This window comes from Eschscholzia californica, unplaced genomic scaffold (genome assembly GCF_041429995.1).
Source record: "Eschscholzia californica isolate CP2 unplaced genomic scaffold, dmEscCali1.0.p SCAF_3, whole genome shotgun sequence".
Taxonomy (NCBI): Eukaryota; Viridiplantae; Streptophyta; class Magnoliopsida; order Ranunculales; family Papaveraceae; genus Eschscholzia; species Eschscholzia californica.
Window position 1 is genome coordinate 44,162,443 of NW_028238420.1, and position 21,823 is coordinate 44,184,265.

Genomic DNA, 21,823 nt, shown 5'->3' on the forward strand with positions numbered 1-21,823 from the left:
TAATGAATCCAACGGCTGAGATTACATGTAATCTCAGCCGTTGGATTAAATCTCACCCGCCTATAAATACCCCTCAATTCCCAGGTAAAACCCTAATGCCTCTCTCTCATTACGAACCCTAATGCCTCTCTCTCTCTTCCGCCGCTCTCTCTCTCTGTTTCAGGCGCTCTCTCTCTCTCTTTCCACCCCTATCTCTCTCTCTCTTTCAGCCTCAACCCTCAAACCATAAAGATTGTCTAGGGTTAAACGTTTTGGTCACTAAAGAACACATCTTCTGATCTTTATCATCTACTGTTGGTCGACTCTAAAAGAAAACATCATCATCATCGTTAAAACATCAATATGGTAAGATTTTCATCATCATCTCTCTGATTTTCTATTAAAGATTATGGTTATGATTACTTTGATCGAAGTCTCTGTTCACATCATCATCATCTACTGTTGGTTAAAGATTATGGTTATGATTAGTTCATGATGGGTATACGCCGATGATCTTTAAGATCAAATGAAGCGGTTAAGCCTTCGAACTAATCTTAGATAGGTTTTTTTTTTTATTTTGTGTTATTTGTTTATGATTTAAGAAATGTAATGTACTGTTGGTTATTATTAAGATGTAACAGATCTCTGTTTGATCAGACAGATCAAAGTTATAAACCTTTGATCTGTCTGATCAAAAGGGTCTGTTTCCTTTTCTGTAATGTTTTTTTTTTTTTGTGGTTGATGAATAAAGTCGGATGTAAGATGTTATTAGATCGCTTTTGATCAGACAGATCAAAGTTCTAAACCTTTGATCTGTCTGATCAAATAGATCGGATTAGGGTTTGTTCCTGTTGTAATTTGTTTTTTTTTTTTTTTTTTTGTGGTTGATGGCTTCAGCCTTCAAGTTGATGTAAGATGTACAGACAAAAATTAGTGGAAATTTTTTTTTTTTTTTTTGTTCTGAAACAGAACACTCATTTGATTCAACATATCAAACTCAAATGAGTGTTCTGTTTCAGAACCATTAGGTAATATACATTGATGAATGATGATAGATCATAGATATTAGATAAATTTTTTTATAGTTCTGAAACAGAACACAAACATAGGAGTTTGATCTGTTTAATCAGACAGATCTGAGTCATCTGACTATCGATCTGTCTGATTAAACAGATCTGAGTGTTCTGTTTCAGAACCATTAGGTAATAATGTAATATACATTGATGAATGATGATGATAGATCATAAATATTAGATAATTTTTTTTATAGTTCTGAAACAGAACACAAACATTTGAGTTCGATCTGTTTAATCAGACAGATCTGAGTCATCTGACTATCGATCTGTCTGATTAAACAGATCCGAGTGTTCTGTTTCAGAACCATTAGGTAATTGATAATAGTTGTAACTTCTAAACGAATCTCTTTTTTTAAACAACTTCAAACAACTAAGTTTCAGAGCCAACATAATGATCTTGCCTCCATTTCTTCTATTTTTAAAACTATTCTCCTTTTCTTCTTTATTCTAAAACTATACTCTTTTCCTTTTTTTAACAACTTTTTTTCTTAAACTACTTCTCTTCTCTCTATTTTTCCTAAAAAATTCTTTTTTAAAAACTTCTCTTCTCTCTGTTTTTTAAAAACAATTCTTTTCTTTTCTTAAACTACATTTCTTCTCTCTGTTTTTACAAAACATTTCTTTTCTTTTCTCTCTTTTTCTATCTTCTAAGTTCTTAAACTGGTCTATTTCTGACTTCTATGTTTCTTACCTTCTCTGTAGGACTCAAGATTTCAGACTGGATCACTTGTCATTCCAGTTTTGGTGCGTTGTTTAAACACTTAGAAGGACCGAATTGATGAAGAACCTAAATGGTTCTCTCAATTGTGGACACTTCTTTGTTGTTAGAACATTGTAACCAAAATGGGTGATTCAAGGAAGCTGGTTAGAAATTGAATGTCCGAACGAATATTGATGTTCCTACAAACCGATGATGAATTTCGTTATCTTAGATCTCTTCACTTGAACTCAGCTTAGTAGAATGACTTTCTATGTTGGCTGTGGTTCTGCTTAGGTTGATTTAACGGAGAGTCAGAGTGGTGCTCATGGAGAAGTATCTCCTGCTGGTACTGCTGATCCTCCTGTTCCTGGTGTGTCTGCCCCTGCTGGTTCTCCCGCAGGCGAAGTAGATGTGCTGACTGGAACGTCAACCTGTGCGAGAGGCAGAAGTTCTAAGGTTTGGGACTTTTATTCTTTTCATGATGCTCCTGATCCTAAAAATGGAGGCATGATCGTTAAAATGGCAAAATGTAACTTTTGTGGTGTTTCTCGAAATTCAAAATCTTCTAACGGGACAACGCATTTCAAGAGACATACATTTAAGTGTGCTAAAGCACTAAAAATCGACTTGACTCAATCAAAGTTGGTGCAAGATCCAAACAGTGGTAATATGGGATCATTTCAGTTTAGTCAAGCGAGAGCTCGCAAAAACACGATCAAGCTTTTAATCCTTCGCGAGTTGCCGATGCAATTTGTGGAGGACCCCTTCTTTCAATTTTATATTACTGATTCCTTCCATCCTGGGTTCAAGTCATTTTCTAGGAGCATTGTTAGAAATTTTATCCTTAAATACTTTAAGGAGGAAAAAGATGCACTCAGAAATGTTTTACTTAGTGCTCCTGGTCGAATTGCTCTTACTTCTGATATCTGGTCTTCGAACCAGAGGCTTAGTTACATTGCATTACAGCGCATTATATTGATGAAATTTGGTGTGTCCAAAAGAGAATCATCTCTTACATTCTCTTGGACAAGTCTCATACGGGGGAGCACATTGCCAATGTTTTGTATGATAAGCTAACTAATGACTGGATGATATCTGGCAAAGTGTTTTCCTTGTCAATGGATAATGCAAGTGCGAATACTGTTTCCGTTTCTCGTTTAATCGAGTTAATGCCTCATTTACCTTTGAGAGGCGAATTATTTCACGTTCGGTGTTGCTGTCATATCTTGAACTTGGTTGTTCAGGATGGTTTTAAAGTTCCCCAGTTTAAAGAAATGCTTACACGGTTGAAAGGTTGTCTTGAATATATCTCTGCATCGGAGACTCGAAATGCACAATTTCGAACACATTGTGAATCAAAAAACTATTCTCCTAAAAAATTGCAGTTAGATGTAAAACATCGTTGGAATTCAACCTATCTTATGTTGAGAAGTGCCCTTCCATTTAAGGATTCGATTGACTCGTTCTTATCTGATCGATCTCCGCCTTTTGTCTTATCGAGTAGTGATTGGCAGCACGCCAATTTGTTGTACAAGTTTTTGAAGCCTTTTTATGAGGCAACCAACTTCTTTTCTGGTGTTGATTATGTGACTTCTAACTCCGTCTTGGAGTATTTGGTTGATATTGGGATGGTATTTTTAGATAATCGGCACGATCCTATGTTTGCGGGCATTATTCATTTCATGGAGGCTAAATTTTGCAAGTATTGGGGTGAAACTCCTGTATTGTTTGGTGTTGCATGTATTTTAGATCCAAGGATCAAAATGAAAGTTCATATGCTCTTAACCGAACTTCAGAATTGTTTCGATACTTCGGCTCATGTTATCAAGTGTTCTACCGAGCAATCTGCCACCATGATCGGCAAGTTACGTGAATTATTTAAAGAGTATACGGCTGATTTGAGTGTGCCTACATCCGTTTCTTCGTCGTCTACTGTTGATCAACCTCAGAGTGAGCTCGATGGATCGTCTAGGCGTGGTGCTTTTTGGAGAAGTATTAAGAGAGTCCGAAAGGACCCAATAGCTACCGCTTCCGAAGAAATATCTAGATATGAGTCTGAGTCAGATCCTGCGGTCGATAATATTGAAAAGTTTGATGTTTTAGGTTGGTGGAGTGAGAACGAGAAGAGGTATCCGATTTTGTCCCGAATAGCACGTGATGTTCTTGCTGTCCCGGTTTCGACTGTTGCTTCCGAGTCGGCTTTCTCTTTAGGTAAAAGAATTTTGGGGGACTATCGGAGTAGCCTAACTCCGGAAATGTTGGAGTGTTGTGTTTGTCTTAAGGATTGGTGGAAACATGAGCTTAATGTTACTTTGAAGGAGTTTGATCCGTTAAACGACGGGTTTCCCGAACCAACTCCTAGTCCTAGCATTTCGCAAGTTCAATTGCTCGATTAATGAATGAAGGAGAGAAATGTAACTTTTTGTTTATATTTTGGACTTTTTGTTATTAAAGTGTTGGAGGGAGAGAAATGTACTTTTTGTTATTAAAATGGGTGATTATGTAATTTTGTTTATGATGATAATCATATATATAATGGTTGGTATTTTATTTAATTATTGTTTTTTTATTAAATTAATGTTTTTTTATTAAATTATTGTTAATTTTTATTTTTTTTAATAATTCAATAAACCCGAGCCCGCCCGACCCGAGCCCGTTGGAACCCGTTCGGGTAGTCGGGCTCGGACGGGCTATGGGCACTTCATGTCTTAGATTAGCCCGGCCCGATCCGCCCGGCTCACCACCTCGGGCTCGGCTTATGCGAGCCCGATCCGCCCGAGCCCGACACTTGGTAGCCCGAGCCCGACCGAGCCCGCCCGATTCCCACCCCTACCCACAACTACAACTATGTGATTCAAGGCCACCTATATGGTGTTTCACAACAACCGGTCATGACACCCCGAAACAACCCATATGACAGGGCACGAGTACGAGTGCACGACCCATACAATTGCAAGGCGTGTACTCCCACATGGCTATGCAACTTTTGATTTACTCTTTACGTCTGTTTTAATAGATGAGAAGTTGTGTTGTAGCTTATACAGTTGGTTGTATTGTATCATAAAGAGATGTATGAGATCATAACCCACAATTTGTTAAGATTGTTACGGTTAGTAAGAGTTATAAATTAAAGAGTTGTTATCTCTTTTCACAATAAATGAGAACTCAGTTGGTCACTATGGTATTTTCAAGCTTCCAGTCGTCTTCAACTTTAGTTTTCTTTTTCTAAAAGTTAACTTTGGTATCGGGATATAGTGGGATCTAAGTGGGTCTATAAGATAAACAAAGATCTGATGGATCTATTGAAAGATACGAGGAATGGCTTGTTGTCAAGGGGTTTCACCAATAAGAATTGATTTTACATATATTTTTAGTCCATCATTGCCTTCCTTCATGGGACATTGAAAGAATCAGTTTCTATGACTCAACCAAATAGATTTCAGAATCCTTCTAAACCAAATTATGTGTGCAAACGTTATAAGTCTTTGTATGATGGCTTAAAGCAGACCCTAAGAGACTGGTATGAAGAGTTGGTTAATTCTTTGATCAAACTGGATTTTCAGAAGTCCAATGTTGATTCATCTTTCTTCATCTATGAAAATGGTTCCACTATGGCTTGTATGTTGATTTACGTTGATGATATTTTGGTCACAGGTGATTCACCCATTATCTTCGAACAACTCATTTCTAAGTTAAGTCCAAAGTTCTCTATGGCTCCTTACATTACTTTCCGGGTCTTGAGGCTCTTAGAGACTAGCAAGGCATCACTCTTATTCAATCTAAAAATATTTAGATTTGTTGGAGAAAACTCAGATGTTAGGTGCTAAACCTTGTTTAACTCCTTTAGCTGCTAAAACCTAGCTCTTACACTGATGGTTCTCTTTTTGATGATCCAACCAGTTTTAGAATTATTATTATGGCTCTTCAATACCTTACTTGGACTAGACCGAATGTCAATTTTGTAGTGAGTCGAGTATGCCAATTTATGTACAAACTCACAGATATCCATTTGAATGCAGCTAAAAGGATTTCAAGGTATTTAAAGGAAACTATTGATCATGGTATCAGAATTTCCAAGTGTTCCGCTTTCGGGATTCAAGCATAGTTGATGCTGACTGGGCTGGCAGTCCTTTTGATAGCCGATCCATGAGTGGTGTTATAATCTATCTTGTTGGGAATATTATAGGTTGGCCTGCTAAAAAGCAACCCACTGTTTCTCTCTCTTCCACAGAGGCAGAGTATCGTGCCTTGGCTCAATCACCTGCTGAGGTAGTTTGGATTTGTTATCTTCTTAAAGATCCACATTGTCCCCTCTCTTCCCCACCTTTGTTGTATTGTGATAATGTATCAGCTCTTGTCTTGGCTTCTAATCTAGTATTCCACTCTAAGATCAAGCACCTTGCTTTGGATTTTCACTTCACTAGAGACTTAATTGCTTCTAAAATGGTCAGCCTTCATTACATTTCAACCATTGATCAACCTATTGATACTCTAACTAAAGCTCTTTCTAGTCCTCGATTTCATTCTCATAAGTCCAAATTGAAGGTCTGTTCACATCGTCAATTTAAATGGGATAATAGATGAGAAGTTGTATTGTGGCTTATACAGTTGTGATGTATTGTATCATAGAGTGATGTATGGGACCGTAACACAAAATTTGTTAGGGTTCTTATGGTTAGTTAAGAGTTAGTCAGCATTTTCTATATAAATAGAGTTGTATTCTATTTTTAAAACAAATGAGAATTCAATTTGTCACAATATTTCATAGCTACTTAATTTTCCAATGATATTGATTGAGAATGTTCTTTTTTTTTTCTTTTAATTTTGAATGATTTGATGACTTGAATCTACGTAAGAACATGTATTTTAAAACTTGTATAAATTTAATTCTAGGAAATGAGATCTTGATGTTGAAAATATCAAACTAAACATACCCAGTATAGTTAGTTGAAGGGAGATTTGCTGTTTGGACCCCCTTTCGCATAATTGACTTGCTGTTTGGACTCCCTTTTTCCAGAGTTGCATTTTAGACTCCCTTTTTCAAAAAAAAGGTTAAATATAACAGTTTAAGAGGAGAAAGGACTATATTACCCTCTACTTAACTTAACCCACCCTTAGTAGTCTTAAGCCCACAAGTAACCCACGAGCCAACCCGTCATTTCATTTCTTTTTTTGGAAATTTTCATTTAACTTTGTTGAAAACAAAATAGAGAGAATGAAATAGAAGGTAGAGAGAGAAAGTAAAAAACAACTAATAGATCACAGAGTAAGAGAAAAAATAAAAGGTCAGATGGATCAACTATGATTGTGATCGATGATCAAGAAGACGGCGACGATGATGATGAAATTATGATGGTGGAGAAAAAAGAAAAGAAGATTAATATAGGGTTGATTTGAGAATTCAGGGAGTTCATTTAGGGTTTAATTTAGAAGATGATGATAAATTTGGAGTTTGGGTTTGTGTAATTTAGGTTCAGATTTATTTGTGAAATCAAAAAGTTTTGAATTATAAAGTGAAATTCTGATTTCAAAAATCCTTCCTTGGTTATCTTTCATTACCATGTTTCAATTACATTACCAGGTTAAGAGGAGTTTTTGTTGGTTCTAATATTAGGATTATCTTTCATTACTTCTCATTCTAATGGTTATTGTTTCAATTACAAACAGCTAGTGCCACAGACACCCTCAAATCGCCTGAAATTGCCACTGTTCCGTTCTTCTTCTACTACTACTACTTTTTTTTCAAATGGTTTGTATTGTTATTAGGGTTTTTGTTGGTTCTGATAGTAGGGTTCTCTTTCATTACTTCTTATTCTGATGATGCAATTAGTTTGTGATGGAGGAAGAAGATGAATTTAGGTTATTGTTTCTATGGTGTGTATTGTTAATAAAAGAACAAGATGAATTTGAGTTTCTATGATGCAATTTGGTTGTGATGGAGGAAGAAGATGAATTTGGGTTAGTATGGATGAATTTGGGTAATTGTTTCCATGGTGCGTACTGTTAACTGGAAGAAGAAGATGTGAGTCAATATAAGGAGAAGATGGGTCCAAACTAGATTGGGTTAAATAAATTAGGGGGTTTAAACGGCAATATTGATTATATAAGGGTAAAGTGGGAATTTTTATAATTATAACTTTAGAGACGGAATATTCTCGAACTATTCCGTCAAAAGGGAGTCCAAAATGCAACTCTGGAAAAAGGGAGTCCAAACAGCAAGTCAATTATGCGAAAGGGGGTCCAAATAGCAAATCTCCCTTAGTTGAATATTGTAATTGTACATTTTCTTTTGAGGTTGGACTCCAAGAGTCATTACATTTGAATGATATTGATACATCATGATTAATATGCTATACACTATGAATTTGGATAAGCACGTAACTGCTAATTAAGACATCTTGAACCCAAAAGTCATATAAAGACCCTTAGAGTCATCCCAAGGGGCATGTAAACCCATTTACTTTACTTAGTGCCCAAATTACATGAGATAAATCTTGGTAATAAATTGCTCTCACCGAAACTCGATCTCATAACTTCATGGGCTTAAGAGGATGTCCAACCACTACATTGGTATAGTAGTAAGCTGTGTCCTATTATTTGTGTAGATATGATGAAATGCCGGTTATTTAGCACCTTGTGTATATTTGCAACAATGATGATAGGGGGATTCCCTGGACATACTCCCACGTGTGTTCCCCCATTCATTTTCCTATTTGCAATTCTGCACCTCGCACATTCTCAGGTGGCATGGCATTTGGAGTGTTGGTTGTTTGAGTACTTTCATATGATCGTATAAAAGGACTAAGTTAAAATATCAGACTAGGCCCCAAATTTCAGCCAACCCCTTTCAACCAAATTGAACTTCACAAAATCTTCCAAATTTTAATCCAGTCATTAAATTGACTGACTAAATTTTAATCTCTATTAAATTCTCATCATTTTCATCGTCAAAATGATGATCAGAGTTACTACTTTTCTTGAAGCCATCCAACTCTATCTCAATCAATCCATATCTATCTTCTTCCTCCAACCTAAATCTCATGTTTTCCGGCGAATCCCATCTTTCACTTAACTCGAAATCTCCATCTGATGAACTCTCTGTGTCAGATTCCGAGCAATTCTTAGCTAACGAACCTAATTCATTTATTCTAATTCCATTCAAATCCTCTTCTTCTTCTTCTTCTTCTTGTCCTTCGTAGTGTTCTTCATAAATAACCCCAAGTGGTTCTTTAAGATTCCACTGATCAACAAAAGATTCAGTAAAAATGGGTTTTTGATCACAACAACTATCATCAATTTCTGTTTGTTTTAGCTCTGGGGAGACGAAAAATTTCTTGTTTTGAATCTTTTGGTTCGTTCCTAATCGAAGAAGTAATGATAAGAGAATTCCAGTTGAAATCAAAACAGGGGAGAAGATAAAGTGAAGGAAAATTGGAGGGAAATAAAGAACAATTAGACTGTATAAAGCGATTAGAACAGAGAAGAGAGGATGGGAAGTGAGAGATGAGATAAAATTGTATATTTTGGTGAAGAACACAATGATTTCTATCAAAAGATTAGTTGAAATTGAAACTATTTGATCAAATTGTCTCTTCTCCATTGGAAGAATCAAAGTATTGGGTAGAGAGAAAGAGTTTCTACTTTTTTTTTCTTTTTGAGGTGTTTGTGGAAATGAATACAAGAGGGAAAATAGAGGTTGGATAATGATTTATATTTCTTTGATGGGTCTAAAGGTCCTCCAGGGGCAGGGGGATTGCAGACTGAATATGCAGCCCTTTGGTCAAATCTATTTTACCAAACTATATAAAAATGGTGATATAATTTCCGGTTCCCAATGAACAACAATAGACATGTCAAAGATTCTGTAAGGAAAATTTGATGGGGCAGACAAAATTATATCGTTAGTATTCAACAATTTATGAACAAATTTACATGTATATAAAAAAAATGTCGAACAAATGTAAACTATAAGTGTTTAAACTTCAACAATTTCAGAATAACTATTCTACTCAGCATTTGAGTGTTGTATTAGCTAAAAGTATTCGATTGTAATATACAGGACACCAAAAGAAATAGGGCTGACAAAGCGTGCTTTTACGTGAAAATGTGAAATTGTTGAAAGACAACCTCTCAATATAGGCCCTATTCTTGTAGATTTGTAGAGCCCCTACCATGCCCAAGATATATTGAAGTATCTTTATTTATGTCAAATAGAATGCTCTTTTTCTCTTTTATGTGATCATGCATGTGCTTTATGTAAGAAGATAGGTGCTTTGAAAGTAAGAAAGGAAGGTGAAAAGTATATCTAAAAGTGGTATCTAGTCATCTCTCTCTCTCTCTCTCTCTCTCTCTCTCTCTCTCTCTCTCTCTCTCTCTCTCTCTCTCTCTCTCTCTCTCTCTCTCTCTCTCTCAAATAAGTCATTAATAATGATAAAGTAAAGTTTTGTTGTTGATGGTCTACCATTAATTGACTCAAGAATTGAAAAGGATGAGACGAGGATGAGTGATGAATGTGTATGAATATGAACCACTAATGGGTCCTATCAGAAAGCTTGATAGAGCTATCTAACTTTGATAATGTGTATGTATGGGTTAAAGTTCATTGTTTTATCAAGATAAGACCTCAAACTATCATATACACACTTACCAAATACAACTAGAGAGAGAGAAGAGCACTGAACTTCTTTACCTTGATTAGGAGAGACAGAAAGACTTGGGGCCATTAGGCATTAGCTAACATGTGGTGTTGGTATTGTTGTTTGTAGTTGGAAAAGTTTGCATAATAAATTAGTCTATTAGAAATGCATGCATCAATTTTTAGTTATAATAGAGTGGATCCTACAACTTTTAAACTTTTGATTGTATAATAAAAGCTTCATCCCTAATTTAACAACAAGCGGGGATAGCTCAGTTGGGAGAGCGTCAGACTGAAGATCTGAAGGTCACGTGTTCGATCCACGTTCACCGCATTTTTTTGCAAATATGTAAAGATAATCCCCGAAGTTGTCAAAATCAACAAATTCATGTTCATGGCAGGAATCCCATTTCCATTTTAACTCAAGATTCAAGTTCCAAAAGTAAGCCATTTGGATGGATAGTAAGGCATTTGGATCATTCAGATGAAATATAAAACAAAGAGACGAAGAAGAACAATGTCAAAGATATGCAAAAGAACTTCAATTTTTATTTCATTCAAGTATACAAGTAGATCATTCACTTCGCTTCTCAAAGCGGAATGAAAATGAAAATCTCGTTTTACCGAGCTTTTCGTTAATTTGATACAAAGAAGATTAAAGGTAAACATATACCTTCAATGAAAGAATTGAAGAATGACTTGAACAAAGATGACTTTACATACACAATCTACTACTACCACAACTACTAGACCACTATTACAATGTCTGTACAAATTTGGTTATACCAATATACTCCCACGAATTCGCCAAATTTCAAACTACTGATTCCAAAACCAATCCATTTTTCGACCATTCTTCTTCCTCGGTAGAACGAAATAAAGCAATAGTGATTGCAGCTAGCTTCCTCCCTTTAATTCTTGATTTATAAGACCTATCTTGTTTGGGGGCATTGGGTGCTTCAATGCTTTCGAACTCGCTCGAATCTTCTTGTAAATCGCTAAAAACTTTCAAAGTTGAAGTTTTTGATGATGGGGTACTAAATGCGAAGTGATTTTGCTTGGCAATTAGACTCTGAAAATGAGCAAACAATCAATACTAATTAGAAAATAGACACTCGAAAAAAAGAATAACAATTCGTGGGTTTTTGAACTTACAGCTTCTTTGATTTTGTTCGAGACGTGGAAAAGTTGATCGAGATCTTCGTGGTTAACAGAGCTTAATATCTTAATCTGTAAACAACCCAAGAATCATTAAACTCTCTGTATTATCAACTAATCAAATTTAGAAGAAGATAATTAAATTAGGTTTTGATTAAGATGCTTGCTTACCAAAATGTCTTGTGGTAAAGTTTCAAGAAGAGATTCATTAATGGTTGATACTGAATTAAGCTTGTTCTTCCTTGGAGTTTTGAAAGGAGAATTCTCAGAAAATGTTTCAATACAATCTGAAATAACCCTTTTTCTAGTTGGAACAATGGCTACCAATTCTTTATCTGATGAATCAGAAATTGAAGTTTTCAAGCTTTTACACCTCATTTCAGAAATCAAATTCTTCAGTAGGATTCTGCATCAATAATAACACTAATCAAAACCCTAAATTTCATATATAGAAAGAAAGAGAAATCAATTGAAGGAAGTACCCCAAATTCAATTATAGAATCATTAATTAAACCCTAAATTCAAAATTAAACCACATAGAAGAAGAAGAAGCAAAATGTTTCCTATTGAAGTAGTCAACTCAATTTCTATGGAGAAAATGAAATTATGGTTGAAAATTCAAAAAAAATATTGGTACCTGATAAAATGGATATGAGAGATACTGTATCTCTTTGGATGAAACAATAAAAACTGAAACCCTAATTTATGGTATGATGGAATGAATAGTGCTTTCTTTCTCTCTCTAGAACTCAACTAAACTTCACCAAACCCCCGAAAAATACTCTCCCGCCTGAGAGATGAATTTCCTTCTTTTATAACAAGTTGAAACCGTCCAACACTAGTCCAACCTCTCTCTCTCTCTCTCTACTATTATGCTACGCGTTTTTCTCATTTTAAATACACCACTTTTCTCTCTCTCTGCCACTTGTCAAGCATCTACTCGTTGATCTCACATTGATCATGATGATCTTAACTTTACAAGTGTCTTTTACAAATTGAATTTCCAGTTTTACCCTTTTAAATGAGCTGTTTCATTTAGACGGCAGCGTATCGGGTACGTGTTAATTTTGTATACCCATTTAAAAGTGGGTGAAAAAAATTGCCATTAAAAAAGGGGGAAGTTTGGTAAGTGGTAGGTTAGCAACTTCTAAGTAACTTCTACCGCACACCTCGTGCGTGTCTGTTACGTCAATCATAGCCGTTTATGTTCATTGTGTTGACTGATCGTTGAATCTAATGAACGGTATTGATTCTATGACGTGTTTGTGACGGTGGAGGTCAACTATTTCTTTCACAAAGTATAAAAGTCAAACATGTGTGGCTAAGTACTGGTCAAATTTAAGTCAACTTGTGACAACGACCGGCTTATTTAAACTTTACTCCTTTAACTTTTTTTTTTTTTTTTTTTTGTTGAAGCAAACATAAATACACCAAACTAGACATTCAGCTCAAAACACATATTCTCCTTCGACTGCCACGTTCGACTGCCCCCTCGAGTTCTCGCCCACTTCGCTAGTGCATCCGCGAGAGTATTGGTTTGGCGCGGGCTGTATTGAAATTGAATGTTCTCGAAGTGGAGACGGCATGCTTTGATACTCTTCATGTGTTGAAGTGACTGCCAGTTTATAGATAGCTTTTCATTTTTGAGATGTTGAATGAGATTGTTGTTGTCACTCACTATGCAAAGGTGGTGGATATTGAGATCTTTCGCCCATTGAATTGCCTTCGGAATCGCCAAACATTCGCATTCCTCCGCAGTCTGTCCTCGCACAGGCTCTGCTTTTGCCATCATGAATTCTCCGTTTGCGTCGTGAATGATGCAACCTATACCCGCCAGATCTGATAGTTTGATGAAGGAGACATCTACATTTATTTTGATGAAGCGATTGGATTGATGCTCCCAAGCCGCGGGTGTGTCCCCGCCAGTGGAGTGTTGCTCTTCCTGGAGGCTGGTTGAGTAACAAAGAATCTGCCTGATCACCTGCTGCGGCATGTGAGCCTGCCGACCAAAATATTTCTCACATCTCGCCTTCCAGATAAACCACATAATTTTAGCGAGGATCGCTTTAGTGGGGTCATCCCATTGTTGCCATGACTTAATCCATTCAATAGCCGAGGTCACGAAATCCGAGCGTATGTTGAAATAGAACCAAATAGATCGCGCAAAGGTGCAGTGGAGAAGCAAGTGTGACAAGGATTCCCGTTCCTCACAGAACGCACATTGATAGATGTTGCCGATATATTTTCCGATTTTGTCTTTCACTGGTAAACTGTTGGTGCAGCACTTCCAGAGGAAGAGTTTGATTCTCGGAGTCGTTTTGATGGTCCAGATGAACGACCAGTCAATTGTGTCATTTTCTCCATTTTCGTTACTCAGAAAATTGTACATGGATTTAACCGTGAAATTGCCAGAGTTGGTGAGAGGCCATATCATAGTATCCTCTGCCCCAAGGTGCAGGTTGATACTAAGGATGGCTTTACGAATATCGTCATTGAAATAGAGCTGTAGCAAGCTTTCATCCCACTTGTTATCTGTTATCAGTTGGTTCACCGTATGAAAAGGACAGTTATTGAGGTTTGGGGTAGTCGGTTTGTGATTGGGGATCCAGAAGTCCTCCCAAATATTGATATTGGTACCGTGGTTGACATCCCAGAAGGTGAGGTTGGTAGTTTTGCTCAGGGGGACAGCTAGCGAGTTCCATACCCAGGAATGGTGTATTTTCGGGGTAGAGGGTTTGGGAGACTTGGGAAAATATTTGGCTTTTAGGAGTTGGGCCCATGGCGCCTGCGGAGATTTAAGGAGTTGGGCGGCCTTGGCCTACTCCTTTAACTATTAATTCCAAATTAAATCTTAGTCAAATTCCACACTGATGGTGTCAAATGGACAGGGTCGTCTGGGCTCGGCCCGTGGCCGACCCGTTTTGACGGGACAAAGACAGGGTTCAGCGACTTATGGTTGTTACAGGATAATTTGGGTAGCAACTTGACTTGGCCTAAGTTAGGCCACCGTCCCATCCTAGTGGGGCAAGGGCATAAGTCGACCCATGTAGGTCCGAGGTCATTTGGTCCAGGCCCAACCCAAGGCTAGAAATTATTGGGGCAGATTTGGATTCGCCCCCAATTTGATTTTACCCCAACAGCTAGTTGGGGAATTCTTCCCCGAACCAGCGGTGGATAGATAGGCCAAGGGTAGGTTTTCCAACCATCCCTTCCCTGCCTATCGTGCATGTTCTGCCGGTCTAGCCCAATCTGAGCCCCACTATGGGCCGAGAAAACATTTCCGGAAAAAATTTCTTCTTAGGTTGTGTTTGATAGGAAATTTCTCAGGGAAAGGAGAAACATTTTCTCTTAAATCCAACTTTTTCATGTGTTTGAAATGTAATTTAGAGAAAAAGAAAAGTCTCGTCACGTGACTATTTTTTCCACATTTTCTCTAAAAAGAGAGAAAAAGCTGACCCACCTTTTATTGGGTAAATTTTTTCTCCTCCAAAGTCTACCCGTGAAATAGCCAACAACTTTGCACTTTGGATAATGGTGATGTTGCCTGAATATACTAGCTCCTCATCTCTTTGAGATATTTTGAGATCATTCTCTTTCTAGATTCCTTTGGAGCATCTTCATTACAAAGCCATCATGTGTCTGACTTGAGCTAGTATTTGTAGTTTCTCTATTAAAATTACAGAGAAACATTCTAATTACAAAACCACCATCTCCATTAAATCCTCTTTCTCTCTCTCTCTCTCAATTACAAAACCATCATCTCCATTCTATTATTAACTTTTATAGCAGAAGTCCTCTCTCTCTCTCTCTCTGTTGCACGACTAGTAGCGCAGGACGACATTAACATTCATCTCACTTACTGCCCTCTCTCTCTCTCTAAAACTGTTAAACATTATGCTAGCCCAATCTCTCTCTATCTAACATCATGGGCAGTGATTGTTGATGATGTGTCCTAAAATTTTGAAGGTTTAATAGGATTTCTTCATGAAATGGAAAGGGAAGAAAATCATGTTTATGGGTGATAATTGAGTTTGAATAAATGAGAATCATTAATTTGTTTCATTCATGCCTCCCAAAGTAAAGACCACTGTTCTGAGAACTAATGTTTCTCTCTCTATAATAGCTGTGTATGATCTCTCTCTCTCTTAGATGAAAACATCAGTATTCTGAATTTGTTCTTTCTTTTTTTATTAGTCTATATATAAATACATATGAACTGAAATGAAGTTTTATGAATGAAGAACTGAATTTTAGACTATAAAATAAGAGTTCCTATTGAGATTGTTTCATTTTCCTTCTGGATGAACTGAAAAAAAAAAACAAACTGTATTCTCAATTTGCAAGAACAAAATGGAACCTAGAAAATATTGATCACACGACTCTTGAGAAGTGCAACAAGAGAAGAAGCCCTAAATAAGGATCGATGGTTAGCTTTAGAGAGTGATTGATGGTGAAGTAATAGTGATTTGAGCTAAGTAACAATAAGTAATTAATTATGGATAGAAGTAGTCTCATTATCTCTATACTTTCACTCTATAATTGAAATAGAGGGTAATCAAAATGTTTTTTCTCTTAACGAACTAAACAATAGAAAATGCGGAAAAATATCATGGAGAAAGTGTTTCTTGGTGAAAAAAAATTTCGGAGTAAAATTTTCTCTATTTTTTTTCCTTTCCCTAAGTTGGTATCAAACACAACCTTAATGTGTTTGACTTCTAGTATGTTTTCATCACTGGTAAATGATTGTAGCTAGTGATTTATGTAAGTGCAGTTCGTTTTGAGATTAATTACACATTCATATGGTCTCACTACCCTTCAACTTAGATGCACAAGGCCCTTACCTTTAAAAAAAAGCACGAGACATAAAATGGGTATCCTTTTACTAATTGGACATCCTTCCACTTAATCGGGTAGGTGGATGGACTTTATTTATGAAGTAATTTTGAGTCGGTGACAGTTCCAACTTCCAAAATTTTACTTTAGATCTGATCCAACCCGTTCACACCGAACACTCCAAGATATAAAACTGGAAAGTGAAATCCTTGTTGGAGAAGGAAGATACGAAGCTTATTGTAGACATGATTGTGGAACAGAGTGTATCAGACATGCATACTACGATAACACATAGGATTCAGTGGATCACACTCATGATCGAACTTATAAACTAATTGAAAATAGATCAAAACTTTGTTATCATTACTTAAATTATACACTTTAACTGGTTGGAGTAATGACTCATGACAGATAATTGTCTGCTCATTAACTTACTAACAAATAATATATTGTTTTAGATAGAATCACTTTTATTATTTACCTAGTGCTTAATTAATTAATTTTCATTACATATTAATTTACTATTTCATTTTTATGACTATTATATAGAAGCATTTTAGTGAATTAAATAAAACTATCCAATAATTTTTGGATGGGACAGGTAAAACTTAAGTGAGGTCCATGTTCAACAAATTATTAGTCATGGAAATACGGAATTTGGAAGCATTCCCTAGTAGAAAATTTTTTGCAATTCAATTAAGTATTATAAAGTTGATAAATTTTCCGAACAAAGAATGTATTTTCAACTAACATAAAAAAAAAAAAATTTCCCACTGCTTTTTCTTAGTTGACACAAAGGGAAATGTTTTCTTTTAGTGAAAGTTGACCGTCGAGACTTGAGATTATAATGCATAAATTCCTTTCTAAAAAGACAATTATATTTTTGGTGAGAGGGGGAATTGGGACATCATTTTCTCTTTATTTATCTTTTTATGCCAAATTCTTTTTGAACTTTCACATCAATTTGTTTATTTTTGTAAGTTTCTAGCAGAGCTGGTCAAGTTAAGTCACACAACTTGAAGTAAAACATAACACAACTTGAAGTTAACATTTTTGTGTAAATATTTCTTTTCAATTTTGAAATTCAGGTCGGACATTCTCCTAACTTTAGTTTTCTCACCTCCATAAATACATACCAATTGTACTTATTTTTATTTGATCATCTCATATGTTCCATTTTTATATTTATATGTAATATGTAATATATATTCTTATCCCAAGGAATAGTACTCCTTGGATGACCACAACTTTTTAGGACACTACAAAAATAAAATAATTCATATAAGTGAGATTCATCATTCATATACTTCATAAAAGAATATTCTAAGCACCTCCTAATAATGGAGCTCTTTACTTAACCATACTTTTTGACAGCTTCTCCCACCATTTAACCTCAAATAATACCAAAACAAAAGAAAGAAAGAAATAGACTACTATTACTTTTTCCATTTTATGAGGCAAGTGCATTTGTTCCAACTACTACGTAAATTTAATCAATAAAACTAAATAAAACAAAATAGTTCACGGAGCTAACGCGAAGTACGAGTTTTGCTCGAGAAATGCAATTTGGTGTAGTGGTTCATGTCTTGTTTTTACACAAAAGCGGAATAGGGTTTCAAAGATGTTTAATGTTCTTTCGAAACCGCATTAACCTTTTCAAAATGTAGAAGATAAACAACAAAACTATATCATGACACAAGCAGTGGCGATGCCAGAAAATTTCCTTTATGGGAGCACATTTTTCATTATAAAAAAATCTATGTATCATATCTATTTACTAGGGTATATCCCGTGCCCTAGGGCACGGACACTTGTATCTATCAAATGTTACGAAATTTATTGTTATATTTTATTCAGAGAGAGAGATTTATATTAGTATTTTTTGTATTATTTTTTTGTTTCTTTTATCTTAAATTAGTTATTATTCTATTGAGAGAGAGAGAGATTTCAATTTCTTTTTTTAACCCTTGAAGTTTATTTTGTTTCTTTTTTTCTTAAATTAGTTATTTTATTTCTAAGAAGGAAACGATTATTATTTTTTAATAGGTAACTTTATTTCTACGAAGGACTATATTTTAAATTTTGAGAAGGGCCTCTAGACAATATCTATTATATAAAACAGAAGGGAAAACGATGACTGGGACAAACATCCTTTATTAATAAAGGATATTGTGTAGAAGCCCCTCTAAAATTTTAAAATATAGTCCTTCGTAGAAATAAAGTTACCTATTTAAAAAACAATAATCGTTTCCTTCTTAGAAATAAAATAACTAATTTAAGAAAAAAAAAGAAACAAAATAAATTTCAAGGGTTCAAAAAAGAAATTAAAATCTCTCTCTCTCAATAAAATAATAACTAATTTAAGTGAAAAGAAACAAAAAAAATCTATTATATAAAATAGAAGGAAAAACGATGACTGGGACAAACATCCTTTTTTTATAAAGGATATTGTTTAGAAGCCCTTCTCAAAATTTATAATATAGTCCTTCGTAGAAATAAAGTTACCTATTTAAAAAAATAATAATCGTTTCCTTCTTAGAAATAAAATAACTAAGTTAAGAAAAAAAGAAACAAAATAAATCTCAGGGATTAAAAAAAGAAATTAAAATCTCTCTCACTCAATAAAATAATAACTAATTTAAGAGAGAATAAACAAAAGAATAATACAAAAAAATAATAACTAATAAAAATCTCTCTCTCTCAATAAAATATCTATTATATAAAACAGAAGGGAAAACGATGACTGGGACAAACACCCTTTTTTAATTATGCATATTATCTAGAGGCCCTTCTCAAAATTTAAAATATAGTCCTTCGTAGAAATAAAGTTACCTATTTAAAAAATAATAACTGTATCCTTCTTAGAAATAAAAATCTTTTTTTAATAAAGGATATTGTCTAAACAATAATAATTTCCGTCTTAGAAATAAAAATCTTTTTTTTATAAAAGATATTGTCTAGAAGCCCTTCTCAAAATTTAAGACATAGTCCTTCGTAGACATAAAGTTAACTATTTAAAAAATAATAATCTTTTCATTCTTAGAAATAAAAATTCTAATTTAAGAAAAAAATAAACAAAATAAATTTCAAGGGTTAAAAAAAGAAATTAAAATATCTCTCTCTCAATAAAATAATAACTAATTTAAGAAAAAAGAAACAAAAAATAATAACTAATAAAAATCTCTCTCTCTCAATAAAATATAAAAATAAATTTCGTAACATTTGATTGATACAACGTCCATGCCCTAGGGTTAAAATAAAATAACTAATTTAAGAAAAAAAGTAACAAAATAAATTTCAAGGGTTAAAAAAGAAATTAAAATCTCTCTCTCTCTCAATAAAATAATAACTAATTTAAGAGAAAAGAAACAAAAAATAATACAAAAAAAAGAATAACAATATAGTCCTTCGTAGAAATAATCTATTATATAAAACAGAAGGGAAAACGATGACTGGGACAAACCCCCTTATTTAATTATGCATATTGTCTAGAAGCCCTTCTAAAAATTTAAAATATAGTCCTTCGTAGAGATAAAGTTACCTATTTAAAAAACAATAATCTTTTCCTTCTTAGAAATAAAATAACTAATTTAAGAAAAAAAAACAAAACAAATTTCAATCATAATCTATATAATAAAATAGAAGGGAAAACGATGATTAGGACAAACATCTTTTTTTTTAATAAAGGATATTGTCTAGAAGTCCTTCTCAAAATTTAAAATATAGTCATTCGTAGAAATAAAATTACCTATTTACAAAATAATAATCGTTTCCTTCTTAGAAATAAAAATCTTTTTTTAATAAAAGATATTGTCTAGAAGCCCTTCTCAAAATTTAAAACATAGTCCTTTGTAGAAATAAAGTTACCTATTTAAAAAATAATAATCCTTTCTTTCTCAAAAATAAAAATTCTAATTTAAGAAAAAAGAAACAAAATAAATTTCAATGGTTAAAAAGAAATTAAAATATCTCTTTCAATAATATAATAACTAATTTAATAGAAAAGAAACAAAAAAATAATAACTAATAAAAAAATTTCTCTCTCAATAAAATATAACAATAAATTTCGTAACAAATAATAATCCTTTCTTTCTCAGAAATAAAAATTCTAATTTAAGAAAAAAAGAAACAAAATAAATTTCAATGGTTAAAAAGAAATTAAAATATCTCTCTCAATAATATAATAACTAATTTAATAGAAAAGAAAAAAAAAATAATAACTAATAAAAAAATTTCTCTCTCAATAAAATATAACAATAAATTTCGTAACATTTGGTTGATACAAGTGTCCGTGTCCTAGGGCAAAACAAATATTTCATTTATTAATTAAGAGTATTTTTAAAATCTATTATATAAAACAGAAGGAAAACGATGACTGGGGCAAACATCTTTTTTTAATTATGCATATTGTCTAGAAGCCCTTCTCAAAAATTAAAATATAGTCCTTCGTAGAAACAAAGTTACCTATTTAAAAAACAAGAATCCTTTCATTCTTAGAAATAAAATAACTAATTTAAGAAAAAAAGAAACAAAATAAATTTCAAAGGTTAAAAAAAGAAATTAAAATCTCTCTCTCTCTCTCTCTCTCAATAAAATAATACTAACTAATTTAAGAGAAAAGAAACTGATAATACAAAAAACTAATAACTAATAAAAAATAATAACTAATATTCAATAAAAAATAATAACTAATAAAAAAGAAATTAAAATCTCTCTCTCGATAAAATAATAACTAATTTAAGATAAAAGAAACAAAAAAATAATAATAACTAATAAAAATCTCTCTCTCAATAAAATATAACAATAAATTTCGTAACATTTGATTGATACAAGTGTTCGTGCCTTAGGGCACGGGATATACACTAGTCTATATCATAAAACAGAAGGGAAAACGATGATTGGGACAAGCACCCTTTTTGAATAAAGGATATTGCCTAGAAGCCCTTCTCAAAGTTTAAAATATAGTCATTCGTAGAAATAAAGTTACCTATTAAAAAAAACAATAATCTTTTCTTTCTTAGAAAAAAAATCTCTAATTTAAGAAAAAAAATAAATAAATAAATTTCAAGGGTTAAAACCTATTTAAAAAACAATAATCCTTTCCTTCTTAGAAATAAAAATTCTAATTTAAGAAAAAAAAAAAAAATAAATTTCAAGTGTAATTTAACAATAAATTACACTTGAAATTTAACAATAAATTTCGTAACATGTAATTTGTACAAGTGTCCGTGCCCTAGGGCACGGGATATACCCTAGAAGCCCTTCTCAAAATTTAAAATATAGTCCTTCGTAAAAATAAAATTACCTATTTAAAAAACAATAATCGTTTCCTTCTTAAAAATAAAATAACTAATTTAAAAAATAAAGAAACAAAATAAATTTCAAGGGTTAAAAAAAGAAATTGAAATCTCTCAATAGAAAAATAACTAATTTAAGAGAAAA

General features: G+C 33.6%; 3 protein-coding genes and 1 non-coding gene across 4 annotated transcripts; 1 reads left to right on the forward strand and 3 right to left on the reverse strand.

The window, feature by feature from the left end:
- Positions 1-7,994: 7,994 nt before the first annotated feature.
- Positions 7,995-9,698, reverse strand: LOC147550679 (uncharacterized). The gene has a single exon (XM_086669963.1). It carries the CDS (start codon positions 9,353-9,355, stop codon positions 8,663-8,665), a length of 693 nt encoding a protein of 230 aa, XP_086526089.1. The 5' UTR covers positions 9,356-9,698; the 3' UTR covers positions 7,995-8,662.
- A 953-nt stretch (positions 9,699-10,651) lies between these two features.
- Positions 10,652-10,724, forward strand: TRNAF-GAA (transfer RNA phenylalanine (anticodon GAA)). Its single transcript has one exon. It is a non-coding gene; the product is annotated as a tRNA-Phe (tRNA).
- Positions 10,725-10,919: 195 nt separating this feature from the next.
- On the reverse strand, positions 10,920-12,417 carry LOC147550681 (F-box protein At1g61340-like). The gene is made up of 4 exons (XM_086671904.1): positions 12,186-12,417; positions 11,720-11,954; positions 11,546-11,620; positions 10,920-11,462 (listed from the first exon to the last, which is right to left on the reverse strand). Exons 2-4 carry the CDS (start codon positions 11,924-11,926, stop codon positions 11,205-11,207), a joined length of 540 nt encoding a protein of 179 aa, XP_086528030.1. The 5' UTR covers positions 11,927-11,954; positions 12,186-12,417; the 3' UTR covers positions 10,920-11,204.
- A 566-nt stretch (positions 12,418-12,983) lies between these two features.
- LOC147550682 (uncharacterized) lies at positions 12,984-13,541 on the reverse strand. Its single transcript, XM_086668485.1, has one exon. The coding sequence runs from the start codon at positions 13,539-13,541 to the stop codon at positions 12,984-12,986; it is 558 nt and encodes a 185-aa protein (XP_086524611.1).
- Positions 13,542-21,823: the final 8,282 nt, after the last annotated feature.